This window comes from Diadema antillarum, unplaced genomic scaffold (genome assembly GCF_040938485.1).
Source record: "Diadema antillarum isolate AM-2024a unplaced genomic scaffold, OU_Dant_1.0 scf00000032, whole genome shotgun sequence".
Lineage (NCBI taxonomy): Eukaryota > Metazoa > Echinodermata > Echinoidea > Diadematoida > Diadematidae > Diadema > Diadema antillarum.
The window spans coordinates 74883-99663 of NW_027270921.1; the positions used below are offsets into that span (position 1 = coordinate 74883).

At 40.2% G+C, this 24781-nt stretch overlaps 1 protein-coding gene across 1 annotated transcript; it reads left to right on the forward strand.

The window, feature by feature from the left end:
• Positions 1-3226: 3226 nt before the first annotated feature.
• On the forward strand, positions 3227-21754 carry LOC139741825 (rab5 GDP/GTP exchange factor-like). The gene is made up of 8 exons (XM_071652409.1): positions 3227-3372; positions 6638-6852; positions 7665-7990; positions 9647-9895; positions 12204-12287; positions 15489-15716; positions 19866-20122; positions 21353-21754. The coding sequence occupies exons 2-8, from the start codon at positions 6671-6673 to the stop codon at positions 21746-21748; spliced, it is 1722 nt and encodes a 573-aa protein (XP_071508510.1). The 5' UTR covers positions 3227-3372; positions 6638-6670; the 3' UTR covers positions 21749-21754.
• Positions 21755-24781: the final 3027 nt, after the last annotated feature.

Below are 24781 nucleotides of genomic sequence, written 5' to 3' on the forward strand. Positions count from 1 at the left end.
ATATGAAGACAAAATGTATACGGAGCTGTTCGCCGAATCTCGAGTGTTAGACCGGCGCAGAATCAAAAGGTCCTTACCTTTGGGAGCAGTGATTTGAAAATGTTCAAGATATCATTTTTGATGCATATAATTATGTGTACGTCAGTTATATCACAAAACATCCTACCATACAAAATGTTTGCAATAAAGCCTAAAATATAAAGAGATATCACTATTTCCCCCATTAAACCATAACTGTGGACGGTTTAGTCTGGAAACATTTTTATTATAACTATTGTTCACATTTTGTATATCTAGCAATACTTAACATCGATTATTCTGGTCCAAATTTTTACATTGGTGGTTTCCACCCCTAACTCACATTTTAGAACTATTTTGAAGCACTAATGCTGGGTTTTTATTTTATCTGCAAACTTTCTAATGTAAATTATGCCTTTAAGAATGATTGATAATGCAATTGCAAATTGAAAAGTAGAATATCGCTGTCTCTCAGGTTATACATATTGTAAACAAATAAAAAGAAGGTCCTACTTTTTTTCCAATTCATTTCCAATTTTAGCACACCTTCTATTGTTACTGCTGGTATTATTTTTACCCTATCACCTACCAAATCCACTCTGGTAAGGGAGTGACATTTCATTTTCAAGCATAATAAACTTGTTGATTGAGATTTTCGAGACATGGATACGCTCTCACATTTTTGGAGCAGCGTGGTAACATGGTAGCTCGAATTATCGTTATCTCCTCGGTCATATCAGCAAGGCGAGAAAGGAAAATGACGTTGCCCTTCCCCTACTAGGACGGGAATAGTTATTTCCTATAACCACTCTCATGCACAGTAACATACTCACTTTCCAACGGTTGGAAAGTGAGATGTTGTCCTCCTTTTCCTTCTTTCCTCTCGCTGTGTTTTTTTTTCTTCATGTTTGAAACACAAATGTAAACCTAACGTTAATACGTTGGTGACGATGATGCTGCTGCTATTAATCATTATCATTATGATGACGAAGATGATGATGGTGATGATGATGACCGATGATGATGATGATGATGATGATGGTGATGATGGTGATGATGGTGATGATGGTGATGATGATGATGGTGATGATGGTGATGATGATGGTGATGATGATGATGATGATGGTGATGATGATGATGATGATGGCGGTGGTGGTGGTGGTGGTCATCGTTTTAATATACTAGCTATTTCGTTATCGAATATCATTATCATCATATACAGCACACCTCCACTTCTATGTGGAATCAGCTGTTGTCACGATTGCCATTATCGTATAAGATCAGGGAGGTGAGACTCCCCTCCCTTTTAGGACAGTTATCATTACCAAGATCATCGAAGATTATCAGATGTGAGTCGGGTCATAACCCAAGATTCGCAAGAACGCCGAGCGATCTAAGGAGTGTGTACAGTAAACAACAAAAACAACACATAGCAAAGAGACTCTTATAAGGAGAGCAGTGTCAGCTGATTAAAAATCACATGATCAGTGAGGTAACAGACCAACCCCGTCTGAATGTGTGCGCTATGCGCTATCTGACGTTACGGGTTGAAGGGGAAGAACGCCCATTGCATGAGACATAGCATCTCGTACGTCCTGTTCGTCTATATACTTAGTACACTGTAGCTAGTTGTGCGTTTCATCAGGGAGGTGAGACAAAAAGGAGTGGGCACTCTGCCCTGAGGGTTTTCCCTATCACTCAACACAGGATTACAAGGGATCAGTGCCCCAAAGAACAAGTAAACGACCTCTTACGTAACGAGGTCAGTCTGATCGTTATCACTGCTGTTTGATGTTCGATCCTCGGGGCCGCGGTGATTTGGCCCTCTATCGTTAGGAGTATGGACAGGCCAGTTGACTTGTGTGTGTTCACAAGGACGTGTATGAGGGTTTTACATTCTTTATGCAGGCTCACACGGCATATGCTCTTGGGACCTGCTAGTCTAAGAATTCAGCTCTCGATAGATACAAAAATTTTGAAAATCGGCCAAGAAGAAGTTGAGTTTTGACAATGTAACTGTTTAACAATAGCCATTGTCTTGTTCTTGTTTTAATCAAATTACGACGCAATGTCAAGTGTAAATCCTGACTAGTGCTGACGAAATTCACCTGTAGATCAGCAGATGTTGGGGTTTTTCTTTAGTCTGATGTATCACTTCATTGTTCGCTCGTGTTGGTTCTCTTGTCATATTTTTTGGGAAACTTGCGTACATCCGCCAAGACATGTTTTTTCTGGTCCCACTACCATATTTTTGTGAGCAATTTTAGTTCTCCAGGGGATGAAAACACTATTTGAATGTTTTTTTGTTGTATGCTGGGGATATATTGAGGCAGGAGGGCTCGAATCTACAACAGAGTGGTCATGATGGAGACTACTATAGGACCTAATCTTGGTGAAATGTCTTGCCTCCTTGCCTGGTGTATGGTGAAAACATGTGAGAGTTCAGTGAGAGCTGAACTATCTCACATGTCCTGTATCACTGTATGCCTGATAAGATATTCACCATGGCGCTTTTTTTGTCTGTCTCTCTGTTTTTGTTTTATACTTATTTGAAAGCTGAATGGGTATTTTTATGATGGTTGTTGCTGTTGTGGTTAGTATTTTCTGTGCTAGCTTGGTATTAAAATTATTATTATCATCAGACATTATTAGGGCCTGTGTTCCACTACTCAGCTGTTCATGTTTCCTTCACATTCTTTCAATCAGTATATTATTATTGGTGCTGCTAATCATTATTATTAAATGTTTTAAGTCTGTGTTAATTTGTTTCCATTTCATGTAAAAGTTATTTCACCATAATAGCATGCAAAGTACATTTGTTCCCAAGAAATCTTATAGTACATGGACATGTAAATGCACATAAATTATAATACCTTGAATACTAGCTGCAAAATTCAAAATGTGACCATGCAACCAGTTCACTGCACATCACAATGCACCAGTGTTGTTTGCAGGCACAGCAATGGGTAATGCACCAGTTATGCACCAGTATACACCACCCATCCAGTACCACGTGGAGTAATCCAGGTTCTGGCCAGGGAGGGGTGAGACCCACTAGCCTGTTGACAAGGATTGCGCATGTGCACTGTGCGGCCAAGCGGCAGTAATCTAGTTAGTGGAGTGGTCTCTTGGGGAGTGCGGCTCCGAGGATGGTTCAAAAGACACTAATCCAGTGCCCACTCCTTTTCCTCTCACCTCCCTGGTTTCATGAAGCTCCGGACCTTGGTTTCATTCATTTCATTTCAGTGCGTCAAGTTACAAGCTTTACATGCGTTTTTGTCAGGATTTGGGCAGTGGAGACCACAATCGCGCCTGATCTTTGGTCGGCATTTATGCTGAAGAACACTTGCAAAGGTAAGAGGTAAATTATAAAGACTTGTAAAGAACACAAACATGATTGAATTTATTTTGATCTACACACTCCCTGCATCATAGTGCATGCACAGGCACACTGCAAACCCTGGTCACTCACACGCAACAGCACAGGAAGTCTTCCACAGACACCACAGACACAGTGAAAGTGCGAAGAGGTTTCCGTATCCCCTACAAGTAATAGCTCTTGGTTTTGCTCTCGAGTCTTGGCTATGTAGCCTTGTAGGCCTAGTTTTGCTCTTGGCTAAGTTACAAGTATGCCTACACTCGGAGCTGATCGCGAGTTGAACAACACAGTCAGTGACACTGCACTGCACTGTTACTGTCAGCGTCATGTCATATCATGCCATGGACATTCACATGGTGTCTACTCTAATTTATTGATCAGTAATTTAACTTTAACCACTGTAGTGTAGCTCTTCTGTACAAGTTTCTTGGACTTTAGGGCTAGATCTATAGATCAGTAGATTAGATGCACATGTAACAGTGGAGTATAGTCTCTACATTGAAGTTATAAAACTTATAAACTGGACCCTGGTCCCTGCTGAGCCAAATGTGAGTGTCAAGTGAGTGTGAATCTGTGATTACTAGCACCACTGGAACTCGTTGATAGATTGTTGAGTGTTGTTAAGTAGCGTTCTGACAATGTGTGTTCATGCATTCTCTGTAGACAAATTACTTGCTACTGCGGTACTGGTACTCGATACTCTGTAGAGGGTAAGGGCACCAGTATTCGGTCAGGTACCGGTATTCGGTCAATTTACTTGTCACCAGCCAGTAAAGTTCAACTGTCACAACACATGCAAATCACATCAATTCACATACTTGCACACTCATTCACAACAGGAAACTCCCTTAGCCCCCTCCAAAAATCCATCCAAAATCCCAAATTTTACCGTCAAAAGTGCAGAATCGGCGCTACTTTCCAAAAGCGCGCGCAAATTGAGCCCAGTTGTAAGAGTAAGGGTTGCTGAAAAAGCGCTTAAAATCGAGAAATACGCCGTTCTCTCGCGAGATTTTTGGCTTATCGCAAGCTCGGAGTTTGATGGTAGCCTCAAAAACGCAAAAGAAAAAAAATTTCTGTACGTGCCGATACAGTGTCTCAATGTACAAGGGTTGAATGCAAGTGCCGATTCCCTAGTATTCGGTCACCAATGGGCGCCGCAACGTCCCCGATGCAATTTTGCGCCAACAAGGTAGCACGCGCACGCATTTTTCAGCTGCCTTGAACACGCCTTGACTTTGAATGCGCATATCGCGTAACCGAATACTGGTCGTGGTGACCGTATTCTGGGGAATTTTCAAAGTGATATATTTTGGGATTTTGTGAAATTCTGTGTGATATTTAACAAAATAAAAATTGAAATTTAAGAAATTTGATATATTTCACATACATTGCTGCAGATATGATGTATGTATGCATTATTTTAGTTTCAAAAATATTGCAAAAAAAGTGACCGAATACTGGGGATGTTACCCTACTTTCATTGTTTTTTTTTTAATTATGCAGACTTGCTGAAGGACAGTCATTTTTGGCTGAAGTGAGTGAACTGGGGTAAAATGCAATAAACTCAAACACATATAATGCAGGCTGCCCATATTTCGACCACAACGCTGTCCAAAATTTGACCGCCTGCTACATGTAGAAACGTACAAAATGCTGTATGATTTTGGACGGTGTGTGCTAACACATGGTCTTTTTCTCATTTTTATACCCCCGCCAAACGAAGTTTGAAGGGGGTATATAGGAATCAGCGGACGGTCGGGCGGTCGGGCGGTCGGGCGGTCGGGCGGTCGGTCGGGCGGTCGGTCGGTCGGGCGGTCGGTCGGGCGGTCGGGCGGTCGGTCCGTTGCAAATCTTGCGTCGCGAACTACTTCCTCAGTTTTCAACCGATTCCCATAAAACTTGGCACAGATGTGTGCCTTGGGTTGTAGATGTGCAAGACGTATTTTTTGACAGTACCCAAAAGTATGTTGCCATGGTAACGGCATATTATGGGCAAAAATGGGTACAAATCTTGCGTCGCGAACTCCTCCCACAGTTTTTGATCAATTTTTATGAAATTAGGTACAGATGTTCATCTGAATATGTTAATGTGCAAGACACATATTTCCGCAGTGGCAAAAAGTGCGTTGCCATGGTAACGGCATGTTATTGGTAAAATATAGGGCAAAATGCTTCATGGCAAAACTGCTTCATCAGTGTTCTTCCAATTCTCATGGAATTCATATTGAATGTTTGTCTTAGGATATAGGTCAGCATGACACATTTCTTGACAGTGACAAGAAGTATGTTGCCATGGTAACAGCTCACATATTATGAGCCAAAATGATGGAAAATTTTGTGTTGCAAACTACTTCCTCAGTTTTTGCCCAATTTCCATGAAACTTGGTACAGATGTGTGCCTTTGGTTGTAGATGTGCAAGACGCATTTTTTGACAGTACCCGAAAGTACGTTGCCATGGTAACGGCATATTAATGGCAGAAGATCAAGGAAAGATCTTGCGGATTTAACTACTTCCTCAGTTTTTTGACCAAAGCTTATGAAATGTGGCACACACCTTGATCTTGGTGGGAAGATGTGGAAGACATATTTTTCGGACGTGTCGGAAGCTGCGTTGCCATGGTAACGGCATATAAATGGCAGAAGATCAAGGAAAGATCTTGCGGATTGAACTACTTCTGTATTCGACTGAAGCTCATGAAATGTGGCACACACATTGGTCTTGGTGGGAAGATGTGCAAGACATATTTTTTGGACGTGTCGGAAGCTGCGTTGCCATGGTAACGGCATATTAATGGCGGAAGATCAAGGAAAGATCTTGTGGATTGAACTACTTCCTCAGTTTTTGACAAAAGCTTATGAAATGTGGCACACACAATAGTCTTGGTGGGAAGATGTGCAGACATATTTTTCAGACGTGTCGGAAGCTGCGTTGCCATGGTAACGGCATTTAAATGGCAGAAGATCAAGGAAAGATCATTCCTTGGGTAAGACTGTCGTCACGGGGCGGGGGTATTAATCACCTTAAGTGATATTTCTAGTTTGTTAATGGGTCCGCATTGGTGGCATTAGGTATACAAAGCACTACTGTTGCTTGATGAGTAGTGTATATATGACCATCACATGAATTCTACATAATTGTGGCACAGTTGATAAAAAACATAGCATACAATAGTGTCTGGATGCTACGTATTGTCAAACAGCCCATGAATATTCAGTATTTTGTATATTGTGCCTTTCAGATATAGCCATAGGGGGCGGAGAGAATATTCACAATGGCTGCGCCTCCAAGGAAAAAGAAGGGCTTCCACATTGACGAGTCTGAGCTGCTGTGCAAGAATGGATGCGGTTTCTATGGCACCGTGGCATGGCAGGGGTACTGCTCAACATGCTGGAGGGAGGAGTGTCAAAGGAGTCGGCAGGCACAGATAGAGAGCGACGCCCTCTTTGCCAGGAGGTAGGAAGGATGTTGCTATGAGATTGCAAAGTATTTTGCCAGTTGATGCGGGGGTTTCTTGTTCCCTGGGGTACCAAATAGAAATCTGTTATTCTGCTGAAGTATTTAGTTATTAATTTTTTTATCGCTGTACCCTGGGTTACCAAAAAAAAAAATGAAAAAACTGGGTGAAAGTAATTTCTAATGCTTTATAGAAGAAGATTTTGTTGCAGCAATGATCTCAGCAGTGCAGCAGTATTATAACATCAGCGTTCCTCACACACACTATACCAGTGGTCTCAGTGTCACATACAGACAGCTGCATGGCTCTGTGCATAGCCAGTCCATGGAAGACAAAAATAAGTAATCATAGGACAAGTTAGTGGTTGCAAATGATCCCATTCTGACTTAACTGCAGTAATATATTTTGAAGAAAAAAAAAGTTATAAAAAGTATCATTATTATAATTATAATTACTGTGAGAACTTTGTAACAGGGCTGAATTGGCACTAGAATCGATATAACCTATTGCTAAATTCTGACCTCCATAATGGCAGTGTGTGAATAACGTCTTATGAACACGAAATGGCACCATGCGACATGATACCCTGGGTAACAGCTTGATGCATCGTTTAGTGAACTCAAATGTGAAACTCAGAGTGTTTAGATATATATCTTTTAAGGATTTCTGAGAAGTAGATGACATCCTTTTCATAGGTTATCTTCTTGAAGTTTGCATGCAAAAGAATGTTGAAATTTAAGAGTGAAAAGTGCATGAATTTGGCATCACTTCTTCATCTTGATGTTTTGCCCCTGTACTATATATCATATAGACTCTATGAGAGTGAGATGCAGCGAAGTCTCCGCCCGTCCACCCTCGTTACAACCCCTGAGGGGTCCCAGGAACCAACCCACGCTCCTCTCAGCTTTCCCCAGCGTCAGACCAAGGCGAGCCCCACCAGCGGGCACCACCCCCCGTCTCCCGGCCAGGATGCCACCTCCGCCTCGGGGATCCCGGCCGCCCAGGCAACTTCCCCCGTGGCGCAGAACGAGACGCTGACGTTCGACAAGTTTGAGGAGAAGCGGAAGCAGAGGCAGCAGACCAAGTCGAAGACGATGATGACGCTGTTTTCAAAGAGCGGCAAGACGTCAAGCAGAGGTGAGAGTGGGGGGATTCCCCCGTGCTTGATTGCACAGCAGGGGGTAACAATGGTGCCATATTATACAAAGTCAGAATTGACAATAGATTCCTTAAAAGGTTTTCAGAGATGTGAAAATGATTCATATTGAGGGCAGCTTTGTATTATGATCTGAATGATTTTGAGTGTATCATGTGAGTTGAAAGGCAGAAGTTTCTTTGTGTTGGGGGGATTCCCCCTGTGCTTGATTGCATAGCAGGAGGTACAATGTAGCAACTGTCCCATATCATACAAAGACAGAACTGACAATAGGTTCCTAAAAATGGTTTTCAGAGATGTAAGAATGATTTGTATTGAGGGCAGCTTTGTAATAAGATCTAAAAGATTTTGAATATGTCATGCGAGTTTAAAGGCATAAGTTTCTTTGTGTTGGGGGATTCCCTTGTGCTCGATTGCGTAGCAGGAGGTAGCGATTGTTCCATATCATGCAAAGAAAGAACCGAAGAGAGCTTTCCAGAGTGGTTATCAGATAATTTAGAATGAGTCATCTGAGGTGTGGTATTATTATTAAAATTTGAGTGATTTTGAACATATTGTATGAGTTTAAGGCAAAAGTTTCTTTTGCAATCCACTATGTCCCCATGTCCACCCCCCCCCCCCCCCACCAAGGTTAGGTCACATTTACAGGCTTTGTGATTTCAAGTGTGATGCTTCATAATAGAATAATACCAACAGATGAAAAGACTTAATCATATGTTTGGCAAGATCCTCATGTTGCAACAGCCCTGACTGGAACTGTTATTACAAACTATCACCTTACCATCCTAAAATTGAAGAGTCTTCATGTATGTCTCTTCTTTCAGGACTATTCATGGACAGTAAGCAATTTCCTGACAGTCGCATGATAGCAATGAAAAATATACTGTCACATACACCATGTATTTTGCAGGGTTTTTATTTCCATGAATTTTCCGAGTCGGATGCTAATGGCAAATTTAACAATGCACAAAAATATCAACTCTAATCCAAACATGAATGCGGCGTGCACACATATATTTCTCTATTCATTACTGTATTTCATGATTACGAATTTAAAGGGTGTGTACAGTTCTGGTCGAGGTGAGGATTTAGCTTTTAACATTTTGCGAGATATTCAGAAACCACTCTATGAGATGTCAAAGAGCATGCAATTCTAAAGGGTATCAAAAGTTTATTTGATGAAAATCGGTTTTGAAATGGCTGAGATATCCAAAAACAAGGTGAAACAAAGAGATCTTAATGAAGTTGTGGCCTGTCGCCTTTTATTATTATCACTTTTTTGGATATCTCAGCCATTTCAAAACCAATTTTCATTAAATAGACGTTGAATCCTTCTTAAAATTACATGCTCTTTCATATTTCATAAGAGGTTTCTCATTATCTCACTTACAAATGTTCAAAACATGAATCCCTTACCTCAACCAGTACTGTACAGTCCCTTTAACCACTCATAAAATTGTTTGGAAGTCCCGATTTTGAGAAATATTGGACTTGCTAAATGTATAGCCTGTACTGTACTTCCTGTGGATTCAATATTAATGCATTGTGTTTGATTGCTTCAAGAGAGAATAGGCTCTCAAGTTTTGTTTTTTGTTTTTCCACCATTGTTCATATGTCTTGCTTGCTTGCATCAGCAGAGGGAGCCTCTCCGCACGCTCGGCTGGAGAAGCAGATCAGCACGGAGAGCCAGCGGGCCATGGGGGACTTCATGGAGTTCCTCAAAGTGCTCAACCGCCCCGCCGCCCAGGACCTCAACAAGCAGTGCCGCGCCTTCGTGGAGCGCCTCCAGCGCGACACGGGCCTCTCCGTGGAGGAGCAGGCCGAACTGGTGCAGGACTTCTACCACAGCATGGCGGACAGGATGAGCACACACAACTCGTTTAAGGGTGAGGACTCGTGGAAGTAGTGAGGATAATGGTGATGATGATGGAAAGGGGGAGGAGAATGATGAAGGTGCAGAAGAGAGCATGAATGAAAGAGAAAGAGATAGATAGATAGATAGATAGATAGATAGATATAGTGGTAGATAGATATAGATATAGATAGTGGTAGATAGATATAGATATAGATAGATGGATAGATGGATAGGTAGATGCAGATATAGATAGTGATAGATATATATAGATCAAGATATATATAGATATAGATAGTGATAGTGATAGATATAGATCGATATAGACAGAAATAGATAGATATAGTTAGATATAGATCGATATGAGAGAAATGAAATACTGTAAAACCAGAAACATGCATGGCATTATACTTTCATGAGTTAAAGCTGACAGCTTTTTTTCATGGCATGAAACTTTCGCAATTTGCCACCAGCACTCAATGCATTGTGTAGCCAAAACTTTGGTGTGCACTCTACTTTCACAACTGTTGGTGTGTGAAATTCGCAAAAGTTTTATGCAGCTGAAGTAAAAACTGTATAACAACTGATATAGTGGGTCACTCTTATTAGTGTTCATAATCTCTGGTACAAGTAGGTTAAATGAATTTGCCATCAAAAGTGATGTATTTATAGAAACTTATTTTAGATGAAATTCATTCAGTTGCTTAGAGCTTGACGCTTTGAGATTGGAAGTGATATTTAAGTGTGTTATGGTATAATGTGAAGGTCCTTGTTACTTACGAAGTAATCAGTACTTCATGTAGTACTATCTAAGCCATATATATGTCACAAGTATAGTGTTTTGCAAAAATTGGGACCCATAAGGCAACATCATAAGTGGTTGAATTTGTGATTATGAAATCATATGGATAGAATAAAAAAGAAGTGATATCTCTTTCAAAAAAGTTAGCAATCTCCCTTTCAGACTTTATAGACTATAAAACAACTCACTTTGCATACCGGAGGCAATTTTTTTCCTTTTTTTTAAGTTGCTGATTTCATTAGTATCACTTGACTTGCAAATCTGCAAAAAGAGGGAGGGATAGAGAGATAGATAGAGAGAGAGAGAGAGAGAGTAAGTTTGAGGTTTAAATGTTGATTTCAGTGATGTGGCGACTGATTTTAGAGTCAAGGGTTTTTATTCATGAGTAGTGTCTTCAGGCTAGGAAAGAGATTTTGAAGGTCAGGGCGTGATAGTGTGATGTCACATAGAGACTACTCGGTTGATAAGCTTCTCCAAGATTGCTGTTTTCTCACTGATGACTAAAATTTTCCAATGCTGCGTACGATGACAGTCCTGAAGGCATCAGGGTCTGATTTGATCTTTAGGGCAGACGTGGCAGGAAGTTTGCGATTAATGGTTTACAGCTATTGCCGGTCCAAGTATACGATCTCTCACACAGGCATCTTGGGGCTGACAAAGTTTCAAAGAAAAGGACAAAAAAGCATGCACAGAGTTGGACAGGAAAAACATGATTGAATGATCCCATCACCTTCGTCAAGGAGCCAAAGAAAAACAGCCGTAAACAAACAATCCTCACCAGGGGACGTATTGGTAATCTGATTAAAGCAGTACAGAAGGCAGGGAGGTCGTGCAGCTAATTCAAAGAAAAACCGCAAAGGCAGTCATGCTGGGTAGGCCATATATGTCACAGGATCCTTTGATGCCAAAGGTGCAAATTGCTGTATAAATACCAAGGGGGGGGGGGAGGGATTGTTCCAACAAAAAGACCAAAGAAACAATCATGAATTTTCCTGTTTTAGTGTTAAAGAGTTTTATGCCCAAATGTGCAGTAAATGTGTTAGCACCCTGTTCCCTTTCTTTTATTTTTCTTGTTGATATGTTTGAGTTGGTACAGTTCAGCCAGCGATCAAGTTCCCCCTAGATCGCGATCACGGGCGATCAGTGATCGCATACGCGATCATTGATTGTATGCAATTCGGCATACAATCAATTGATTGCAACATATCGCGTATGCGATCACTGATCGCCCGTGATCGCGATCTAGGGGGAACTTGATCGCTGGCTGAACTGTATGTGTGTATTTTTGTTTTGTTTCTACATGTATTTGTTTTTGTACAAGCAGTTGCAACATACTCTCCACTTCATGTCCATGTTCACATTATGCAAAATTAGTAGACTGCGCGTAATGTATTCTTTAGTTCATGGTTTGCTTTTCAAAGCACACTTAGATCGGAAGTACCCCAAACTTTTTAGTCCTCCCAAGAAGGGAGAACACACATGCATGACAATTGAAACTGAGGCCCTGTCATGGTCGTAATTTTATTTCTCTCTCCTCTAGGTTATAACCGGCGCACTCGCCATCTGAATAGGTACAGGTCAGATCCTCATGAAGAGCCCGACGCTGGCTTCTTGCCATCCCAAGGTGACACACCCAGTGTGCATCTTTTTCCCCCATCATGCATCCCTTCCCTAAGTCACATGACCTCACTCAATTATGCCCCCCCCCAAAAAAAAAAAAAAATAATAATAATGAGAGGCTCTTGCATTGATCCATACATATTGCACTCGCATCTAATCATTGAGCTTGCTGGTAATGAAATTGAGATGGTTTTTTTTTTATCATTATGTACAGGTGCCATATTTTGGTTGTAATGTTGACATTGTATTTACCGGTAATACCCTGATTTGATTGTAATTAAGGTGAAAATGTAGCTTGTTTAGAAATATACTTTGTTTGATGTCATTTTTTCTTCCCCTGAGCTCTAGCTGTCTAGTGTCGAAAGAGATAATGAACAACACATCATCGTCTCTTATTTAATGGGCATCAGTACCTGTACGTAGAATGCTGTGTGTTTATGTCTTTTGTCAAAAATGGACAAGTAAAACTACCCATTTAATCCTCATCGATACTGGTCGTAACGACTTCAGATAATACCATCTAGTCTGGAGGCTGGAGATGTTTGTGGTTTCACTTCCATTGTTTTGCTTGATTTCATTGCGGACAAAGAGCGCAAGTGTCTCGAGTGTCACAAAACTAAACCTCAGCTCATGCATCTTCCATTGGTGGTGCGTAGTGATCAATACTTTTAAATCATGTCAGCTAATTCGTGCACAGAATGACAATGCCATGTCCATGTGACCTGGTATTATAAATTATAACCCATTCATTGTGACTGTGATGAATGTTGCTTGTGGCCAGTATGGAAAAGATTGTTGTGGAATGAATGCCCACCAGGAGATTTATTGTGCCTTAGCTCCATACACAGCATGCATGATGGTTGCCATGACACATGACGTCATAGAGACCATTTATGGGGGAAAAAATAATCTCATTTCACAGTGGAATTGCCTGTGATACATGCTGTTGTTTTATCCAGGAAATATGCATCATAAAAAAGTATGCTACATGTAGAATGGCATTAAATAGAATAAGGTGAGATCAATTAGGATATATACAAAGCTTGCCTCCCCCCAAAAAAGTGTATCCCACCGTCAGCCATCAAAATAGCCTTCAAAATATGTTTTTGACTGTACATCAGTGTGTTTCTTTGATCTGCAAAGGTTTGCTGCTCTGCAATTTACAAGGAGAAAACTTTCCAATATCCCTTAATACATCATACCGTCAGCCTCTAAATCTCCCTGCCCTCAAGTTTTCAAATTAGAAATATATTTGTGTCCACTGCATTTATTATAAAGCCTTATTCCTATCAGTTTACATACTGCAATTTGGAGTACCATTCGCTGGCTGCACTAATTGCAGACAGATTATGTTAACTGTCATGCAATTTAGAAGCTATTTTCAGTATCATGTTATCACGATGAAGCCTCCATACGTGTATTTCACATGAAGGAGCGTTAATTTCACATTTACAAGGGAAAGTACTGCTCCGGGTGAAGCAGCTTCTATATTTGGCTGCCTGCTTTATTACCACAAAAAGGTCATTAAATTGTATTGTACTTGAGTGTTATGACATCTGAAAAGTATAACCTAGGTAATCATCACCTTTAGCTTAAGATTGTTCTTCAGACTGGGAGCATACTAATCAATGGATTTAAGATGAAAACATTTCTGATGTAGGACATAGCTCCTTCAACCCTAAAAGGGCCGGGGGGGGAATCCGCCCCCTCTCGACATTTCGCGCTATAATTCTGTAACGCGAGAAGGCCTCATCGCGAGGCTTCTTGACTTTCTTCGTTCCAGTCTCGCGCAACTTTTGAGACCAAATTTGCAACGTCCGCGCATACTTTTGCGAAGCCATGCCCATTTTTGTACCGGAATGTCGCCCCAAAACGGGCACAATTTTGTGATTTTGTGTACATTTCCTATGGAAAACAGTGCTCTGTCATGAAAGTCATAAAAACCTAATTATTTTTACAATTAATCACTTTCATTGATTAATTTTGTGCTAATTATAGTAGAAAAGTGGTCTGTGACAATTTCCAATGAAAAAACAAAGAAAAAACAAAAGTTGAAAAACGGAGAAATACATAAGAAATTCTGAAAACAATAAAATACATAAGAATTGAAATGAGTTTTGGAAGTTTTTGTGATGTACAATTGTTGAATATGCTAAAACAGATTTACAGATCAAAAAATAGACTCTAAATGCTTTTAATTAGGCTAAAATATGATCTTCAGCTTAATTTGCATAATTAATTAATTAAAATTAGAAATTGATTGTTTCAAAAAAATCTTATGACACAGTCTTGTAGATTTTGATGTGGGTCTTACGCATGCGAAATTTCATCGCGATCGCACCACCGATGGCCGAGATCTCGGGGGGGGGCGGAATCCATCCCCCCCCCCCCCCGGTCTGAGCACTGAGCATAGCCAAAAAAGCCCAGCCCCTTTAGGGTTAAGAGATTTTAAAGATAATTTCTTGTTTGCACTGTATATAGAGCAGGGATTCCAGGAAAATTGTACAAAGACTAAAATGAGATACCACTGCATTGTGTACATCCAATGCAACAAAATGCTGGCCATTTGTCATCTTGTGGTTCAGAATTTTGCAGTCCCACACACTGACACTCATGTCATAACTAGTTTGCTTGTGTCATCTTTAGCAAGCTTTACATGTTGGGTTCAATATTGCTATAAATATATGCACTGAAACAGATACTGTATACGCCATATATTTAGCGAGACAAATTTTTTGAGAATCGGGACTTCCCGACGATTTTCGCAAGGAGTTAAATTCATGATCGTGGAGTACAGTACTGAATGAAGAAATATATGCGTGCACGTCACATTCATGTCGGGATCAGAGTCAATATTTTCTTATGTCTTTAATTCACGAACAGCACCTGACTCGCAAAATTTGCGAAAATAAAAACCTGGCAAAATATCTGGCGTATACAGTAAATGAATCAATAAACAAACAGATGAATATAATCATAGATGATCATACTCATGATAGAATTAATAAATAGACACACAATTGAATGATTGAAAGAAAGATAGATGAGAGAAAGAGAGAAAAATGCTAACTGTCACATGTGGATCTTAAAATGCATGTAGGTTCTCTTCTTGTAGACAAATCAGTGCATCTACACAATCATAGTATGTAAGTTTTCTTTTTTTCTTGGGGACCCCCTCCCACTCTACTTTCACGCCCTTCCTCAGGAACCACACCGGAGCAGTGCACCAACATGATGGACCACCTGGAGAAAGTGGTGATGACACGCCTCTACCGCCACCTCTTCTGCCCCCCGCTGACCGACGACGAACAGAAGGACCTGGCCATCCAGAACCGCATACGGCGGCTGCGGTGGGTGACGCCGGCCATGCTGGACGCGGCCATCGACGAGGGTAACCCGCAGGTGACCCGCCTCATTGAGACTGCCCAGGAAGGTGAGTGCGATATTCATTTGTTAGCGATGGTGAATTCTGTAATCTGATTGGTCATTCAGCTACGCAATATATCCAGAATTACATGGATGAGGTCATTGCCCTTGTTGTATTTTGTATTTCGCATTATTCATTTGCACGCATCATAGTTGGCACACTTGAACTGTTACAATTTGCCACTAGCTAGCAGCCAGCACACTGCAGTAGTTAGATTACTGTAAAAATGTTGAAATTTTCGTGCATTTCGCACAATCAGAAACTAGCGCGAAAATAAAAGTATGCGAATATTTTTGCTTGCCACATGTTCCTGTGCGTGATGTCTTGATTCCGCGGAATTAAAAACATGCGAAACTGTTCTTACCCGGCCAAGCGGGAAAAATTAGTCACGTGAAAATATCCACTTTTACAGTATATGAAAGAGAGACAAGAGAGCACAAGAAGTACTGTAGGTAGACTAAAGTTTGTGAAATAAAATTACGGGTCTAAGTTTTTATAGAAAATTTCACAATGAGATTACACCAGAAGATGAAATTTTTACCTCCTACTTGTGCGAGGTAGACGTAGGGAGGTTCACTGTAGCGCTAATAAAATTAGTAGAGAGTGACCCTAACCCTGAGACTGTGAAAATCACAGTCTCATCAACAAACTTGTGATTCAAACCACAGCCTTACAGTAATTGCTATGCAGTGAATATGGTGAAAATATTATCCTGAAGTGAGAAGTTTTCGTGGATTTCTCAAAGTGCAATATCTTATTGTTCGCATGAATTTATTTATCTTTTTAGTAATGTCTTGACTATCAACAAATTTAGTGCATGCAAAATATGTTTTTAGTGGGCAGAGCACAAAAATTTGTACGAAATGTCCACTTTTGACATCATTTTATTTTCTGTGATGCTCATGAACACAAAAGACAGGAAAGACTGTCTAAGATACCAATTCATTACAGGTTATGTGGGAGAGTATGGCAACATGAAGAGGCAATTGAACAATGGTTTCCTTGTTGAGAGAAAGCACAAATAAGGAACAACTCATTGCACAATGCATCATCTTCAGTCTCAATAGAAGTCTGAAAGAGGAAGTCGTTTTCGATAACATCAGCGGAGCAAGGACAAACACGTGATTTAGATTGTTGGTGAAAGCTGGATACACTTAAAGGGATTGTATAGTTTTGGTTGAGACCTAATTTCAGGTTTCTAACAGTTTTTGGTGAGATAATGAGAAACCTCTTATGAAATATGAAAGAGCATGTAATTCTATGAGGAATTCAATGTTTATTTGATGAAAATTGGTTTGGAAATGGCTGAGATCTCCAAAACAGAGCGATTCTAATAAAGTGTGGGACCCCCATTTTATTACGATCGCTTTGTTTTACTTTGTTTTTGGATGTTTCAGTCATTCCGAATCCAATTTTCATCAAATAAACTTTGAATTCCTCTTAAAATGATATGCTCTGTACTATTTCATAAGTGTTTTCTTGGTATCTCGCAAAAAGTTAAAAGCCCAGTTCTCATCTCCACCAATACTGTACCATCCCTTTAATGTCAGGGAGAAAAAAACACAATAGCAGGCTGAATGTGGGTAAATTATATGATGTAGTATCACGTGTTGGCCTAAAGATAGCCTCCCAGGTCACATGACATTGTTAGTATGGCAGTCCTTGTTTGGCCCATTCGCAGCAAGAGCATAGACTTTGATTTTTCCGAGATATTTCTTACAAAGAACTTGGCTTCCTCTCTTTGAGGATGATATGCCGGGGGGGGGGGGGGGGGGGGGGGGGGGGACTTGTAGTGTAGCCAAATGCCCAATTTCTGATTGTGGTATTTGCCAATTTTCCATGCTCTGAGGTTTCCAGTGACGTACAATTTGTCCCACCTTCACTTCCAAAAACTTACCATGGAAATGGTAAGAATTCCAGCCATTAAATGATACAGAGTTATGGAGAAATCAGTGTGAAAGTTAAATGATATCAATCAGGCAGATGATTAGGTGTTTGAAAGCCATGGGATGTTTCAAAACTCCAAGGCCTGAATTCACGAAGGTGGTACAAATGAAACCATGGTTTAAACCATGGACAAAAACCATGGAGCGCCAAGTGTTGCATGGAATATCGTTACGTTCACGTCACAAAAATCAGTCATTTCGTCGATGAAATGATTATTTTGTAACGAAATTACAACATTTTGTAACTAAATGAACATTACGTCCTCGAAATGAAATGATAATTTCATTAACGAAATGGTCATTTTGTCGACGAAATTACCAATTTCGTAACGAAATATTCCGTGCGACACTTGGCGCTCCATGGTTTTTGTCCATGGTTTAAACCATGGTTTCATTTGTACCACCTTCGTGAATTCGGGCCCTAGAGTTTTCTGCTTTGTGAAAACTCGAAAGTTTCCAATTTTAAGATATTTGTAGACATTAAAATCTGACCATGAGAAAGTTGAGGAAGGTATCAAACTTGAGATATTGAACAAATGTCACCTTTCTAGTTTTTCGACCAAATCTTTTTTCTTTTTTCTTTCTTTGCTTATGTGTGATTTCTTCAGCTTTAATGTCTGAGACCTTCCTAGGATACATGATGAAGGGGGTTGGGTCAGATATGTGTTATTTCCTTGATACTTGAGTAAGTTTATACCTTTTCTATTTAAGACATGGCAGGCCTCAAATTACCCGGGAGGCAAAAGGCAATTTGTCGCAATGCTCTATCTACTTGCCGCAATGCCTCTCTCAAAATTACCATGCTTACTGCAACTTTTCCATGCTGCCCTTCAAAAATTTTGAGAGAGAGTGCCCCTAAAACCAAAAATTGCCTGTCCCTAAAACTGGCAAAATTCAAGGCCTGACATGGGATGAGTGATGTCATAGTCACAAGATTCTCGTAATTTTTCATGAAGTGACCATGAGACATTACGTGAAGGGATTTCCTGACCTCCAGTGATGGCCATGGTTGGTCTGTCTGAGATGTTCAGGATATTGCTCAAGTTCTCATGTTTCATTTCGCTGCTTTCTTTGAGAACGCAGATATCCTGTTTCAATCACCTTGTTTTTCACTTCAAACTAGTGGTGATAAGAAACACCTCATTAGGGATGGGATACAATAAGCATTATTACGGAATAATTTTATTTAGAACTAAAAGTATGAAGTGTTAAGATTGTGAAGTATTTTCTGCGAGAATTCATGTGTGTAGGAAGTGCTGCACCCTTTTATTATTTGATTCATTAACTTATTTTTGCCCCTTGGTTTGTTCATTTGTTTTGTTTTGTTTTTGTTTGTTGTTGTTATTAGTTTTTTGTTTGTTTTTGTTTTTGTTTTGTTTTGTTTTGTTTTGTTTTGTTTTTTTTTTTTTTTTGGGGGGGGGGGTTATGTTGTGTGTATTAAATGGAAGTTACCTTTAATTCACCAGTACGTAAAGGATTCTCAAGACAGGTAATGACTCTATACTGGGTAGTGATGGATGGGTTAATGGAGATGTTGTTGTCCTGACTAGGAGAGAATGTAACGAGTGATAGCAAGGAAGAATAGGTTTTTAGTTGTGTAAAGTAATGGCAAAAAATGGTTATGCCACAACATATTACTTATTTCACTGGCTAGTACTACGACCTGACCATAAGATATATCACCCAGAGCATGGTGGAAGGATGCTTTACAAGTACTCTTTAGTGCCATATATTTCGCGAGGTTTTTATTTTCGAGAATTTTGTGAGTTGGGTGCTGTTCATGAATTTAACAATATGCAGAATTATCACCTCAGATCTTGACATGAATGCGACATGCACGCATATATTTCTCCATTTCATTACTGAACTCAACGATCGCGAATTTGACCACTCGCGAAATTGTCTGGAAGTCCTGACTAGCGAAAAAATCAGACTCGCTAAATATGTTGCAAATACAGTAAAATATAACACAAACCTCACACACACACACAAACACAAATCAAAACCAAAACAAAGCCTATTAATTTTCTTTAACTGGAAAGTGCTCTCAACAGTTAAATAGAAATAACAGAACTCAATTGTAGCAATCAGTCACAAGTGAAAATGTTAGCATTACCGTCTCATCTTTTAGTATCTGTTCTGTATGCATATATAGCTACAGTCTAGCTGCGGCTTATGTGAAAGAATCTGATCTCTCTCTCCAACCCAGAGCTGATCGACATGAACAGCAAGAGGGCGCCCATCGACAAGCTGAGCTGCATCGTGCGCACCAGCAAGCTGATCTTCCAGATGGTCCACCAATCCCAGGATGCACCAGCCAGCGCCGACGACTACCTGCCGGTGCTCATCTACATGGTTCTGAAGGCCAACCCGCCGCAGCTGCACTCCAACATCCAGTACGTCTCCCGCTTTGCCAACCCTAACAGGCTTATGCAGGGGGAAGCTGGCTACTACTTCACAAACCTGGTAGGTGGAGCTACAATAAATTGTTTTTAATCATTTTTTTTTTTTGTGTGTGTGTGTAGTCGTGTCTTGGATACGGTTCCATGACATTTGCTCCTGCGACAGTTGCTCTCATGAAATATCTGCACGCTTAGCCAAACATAAATTCTACCCACAAATATAACCCTAACCCTAATCCTAATCCTCACATCAAACTGAACCTAAAGCCCTATAACAACCCTATAGGGCCTAACCCATACCCTAACTCCTTGGAGAAAATAAGACCGGAGCGATTGTCACAGGAGCAAATGTCGTGTCACCTTTGGATACAAGGCATTATTCAAGAGATTAATGTTTTAGCCCTGTAAATTCTGTTGCTATGCAGGGAATAATTTTCCAACTTGAATTTAATTAGCGATTTCAGCTGATGAATGATATTTCAAATGGTATCCTAGACACTTCCATGGAAGAAAACTGCTACATAAAAGACAGGTTGAGTAGCAGTGGTATAAAGAATGCATGGCAAATTGTGATGCAAGGAATATTATTCCCTGCTATAAATGTTGACTGGTAGTTGGTGGTTTGTGTCCCTCTCAAACCTCTGAAACGATTACCGACGTATCCAAGTTATCATAGCTGTTAACAAATCTCCATTGTTATCTGAAGTTATCAGACTTTCATTTGGTGTGATGTCTTTAATCATCTGTTTTCTTTGATCCATGTTACATTGCAGCTCAAATGGCACAGTGATCTTGCCTTTATCCAAGCTTGTGCAATGTTTGATAGATTGACAGGAATTTGAGATGTATTACATCAAGACAAAGCTCCAGATGATACTTTACTCATGAAAAACATTATCTGTGGAATCCTGTAGTTTTCACTGGTACAAGCAATTTGTGTAATATAAAAAGACATAGCTTTGAAAACCTGTCAAATCACAGTGATAACACAGTGGTGACTTTCAGCAGGTTCATAATTGAAAGATAACTTGTTTAAGGCCCCGTCACGCTAGAGCATATGTATCAAGCCAGTGAATGCCCAATGAATTCTAAAATTTGAAGATATGCTTGCATCCGTTCATATGCGTTGCTAATGCTAGAATAGTTTGTGACATGTTTGACGTTCTTTGTAGTCATTAGCTATTCGTAGGGATTCATAGAGATACGCTGGTGCCAATTTTTAGTTTTGGACATGTCCAAAATAAATGTATGTCCCTATAATTTGAAACTTCATTCTTCCTTTCTCCATGTTCAGTGCTGTGCAATCTCCTTCATCGAGAACCTGGACGCCCAGTCTCTCTCGCTCACCCAGACGGAGTACGACGACTACATGTCGGGGCGGGCGGTGCCCCCTGGCAGCGAGCGCACCACGGAGCCCATCTGCGAGGGGCTGCGGATGATGTACGCCAACCTGTCGGCCCTGGAGGACCTGCGCAACAGGCAGGACTGCCTGATGGAGAATGCCCTGGACCTGCAGCGGGAACTGGTCGCCTGGCGGGACGGCGTGGTCAAGCAGGTGCAGGAGGTGCTGACCACCAAGCCGCTGGTGGTCAAGCGATTCCACGTGCCCTCGCTGGACGAGGACCTGCCGCAGGAGGACAGCAGGGAGCTGCCCTCGCCCCTCCAGCCGGAAGTCGTCCCCCTCCCCTGAAATGATGTCCTGGCCGCCTGCTCGGGGTTGGGCCAAAAACCTGCTGCAAGCATAAAAAGAGGCTTTTGAGTGACATTTTTATTATTTCCTGATGCAGGTGTTGTACTGTCCTGAAGTTGAGCAAAGTTGGACACACACACACAAAAAGTTCAAATCTGCCTGATCACTTTTGATCATTTGTGAGGGTATCGTAAATCATTGTACAACCACGATGGACTTTCTCAGGATCAGGCAGCAACTTTGTGAGCAGCAGCAAAATCTTTGGCAAGCAAAAAAAAAAAAAAAAGCCTGAAGATCTTATGGCAGTTAATTTTACAATAAAGATTCACATCTTCGTGTAGCCTTCTAGTGTGGTGTGGGTGTCATTGTGTGACCTGTAGGGATCACATGTACTTTGGCTCTTGATTGCCTTTTAACCAAGTTCGGGACCAACTTAGTGCAAAATTGAAATTCCATATTCGTATGGCCATCTTGTGTCAACTTTGGGGCAGTGTGATGCTGGCCTTAGCAGTGACTCAAGATTTCAGCTTCAGCCCTCGAATTTTTTGGTAAAGTGTCACAGTCAGATACATGTGCTGTATGTCCTTTGTTTCCTCAAGACACATGTGGTGTGAGTCAAGGATTTGTCCAAAAAAAAAAAAAAAAGTCATCAGATTTGAATGCAAGTAGCTGTCGTCTCTCAATTTGTCAGCGCCTATAGTCTGTTTCGCCTCAAATTTCAAGTTACTATCCAGTTTTTCCATGCATCTGCGACATACTCCTTTCTTTGATACATGTGAAATATATTTCAAACGCGTTTGAAATGGTTCATTAGAGCAGCTTTCATTTTTCATAACAGTAGCATCAGGCCAAATGGAGCGCAAAGTTAGTATTTCTGTCTTTAATTTACGGCAGTAATATGTCCTATCCTGTAGTTCTTTATGCATTCGTGAGTTTAATTGTCCTCTCGGTACATCTAGTGTCTGGAACGAAAAAACAAAATCACCAAGACCCTCCCTCCCCCCCGAAAAACAACAACAAGCAACACACACAAACAAACAAACAAAGCTAAAACAAAAACAACAAAACAAACAAACAAACAAACTTATGATGAGATCATAATTTGTCAGGACAAGGGGGAGGGGGGAATGTATGGGAGGTACTAGTAATGCTGGTTAAATGTGATAATATCAAGGAGTAGGAGCTACACAAAGGTAATGCCATTAAAGCACTGACTGTTTCCTATGTGTGTGACAGGTGTCAATTCTTATGGTCAGACAGCCGGGCATTTAACAGCGGCTGGGGTGAAAACGAACCCATGGTCAGCGAATTTTTGAGATGAAATTATCTATTTTTCTTCATAATTGGCTTCCAAATTCCATGTAACTGTCAGAAATGGTCCATCTTAATATTTCTAATAGCCACAAGAAATGTTACTGACAAAGTTCGATAAAGAGTGGTAGATGGAGGATTCTGAACACTGATGCCCTACCATCTCGTCTGTGTTACCACGTAGATTCGTGCACTGCATGTTAGCATGTACTGCTACATTCACGGCAACATGCTCAAGTTCCGCACAACTTACTGTATACCAGCGAGCTGTTTGTTTTCATTCCAGCTATACCAGACATGACATATACCTGACCATGAGAATAGACCATCTTCAGTATTTTATTCAAATTCTATGCATGCTCTGTTCACATGAGGCTTGTCCTACCTAGCAACACCTGAGTGAATTCTTGCCCCTGTAACTTAATGTGAGGGAGCAGGTGAATGAAATGCTCTGTTATCAGGTTGTAGGAAAAGAAACATCCATGAATTGTAATATAGGGTACATTACAGAAACAAGTTTATTGGTATCACAAAATGAACCTGGGAATTCAGTCCATTGCTTATACTTGCACACAGTTGCAGTAAATCAGCTTACAAAGCATTGCTCTGTTGTACTTGTAATTCCTATTTTGTTTCTATTTTCTGCAAACATTGAAATTTCTTTGTGACTTAAATCGCTTTCTACTCTCTTGATATTTACCTATAGTCTTGCTATTAAGTTTTGCTTTTATGTCTTGATTGAATACAGATGGTAGAAGTTACAGGATTTGTTTTTTGGTTTGTTTTTTTCAAGGAAACTGCTGTATATGATTTGATGGAGTTACATGTGCTTGTGTCAATTTGGAGGTGGTTCTGTTTTTAATCATCCTAACTCAATCTTCATCAATTGAAGAAGAAGATGTTACGCCACATCACAGCTTTATTAAAAACCAAAAAAATTCTTGATTCATTTGTCAAAGTTTTACCATCCTTTAAAAACCAGTGCTGTTTTACATTATTACAGCAGCATGATACTTTTCTTTATTTACAACTTTGTGAATTTGAAGAAGCTGTATAAATCTTAAGACATTTTAATTTTATTTTATTTTTTAGGTTTTGGTAATTTTTTTTTTTTTTTTTTTTTTTTTTTTGAGGGGGAAGGGAATTTTAATGTAAGTTCAGAGGACTGAAGGAGAATGCATGTGAGTTAGCTCAATGAACATACGGAATTAGTATAGAGTAATAGTCACAATTGTTGCTTCATTTTCTTTCATTAACATTTTCAGTATTATATTTGATTTGACATGATTGCACAAATGAATGGATGGCATTCATAATTTGCACTTTTGTAGAGACCTTCCGTTTGATGTACATAAAGTGTACAGTTCACTCGCAAGATTTTACCTTCGTGATTTCCACACCATGGATGTTTAATGTGTCTGTTACGTAAGCATTTGCCGGATGGGGAAAGAGTGGATTCAACACTTCATCTTGCTGCAATTGAGTGATGTATTATGATTCTAATATGAGACACATTAAAAATGTGCTGTGTATATGCCTGTTTATATTATTGATTGGACAGTAGTTATGGCTAATGTTTCTGTAAATTCAGTTTAAGTTATGGCTGTCTGTTCCGTTTTATGTATATGCGCACTTTCTTATGTAAATCTCTGGAATATTTGGGTTCAGTTGCTTTGCATGTGCCCCCACTGATCATTTCATCTTTTTTTTTAAAAGTGCAAT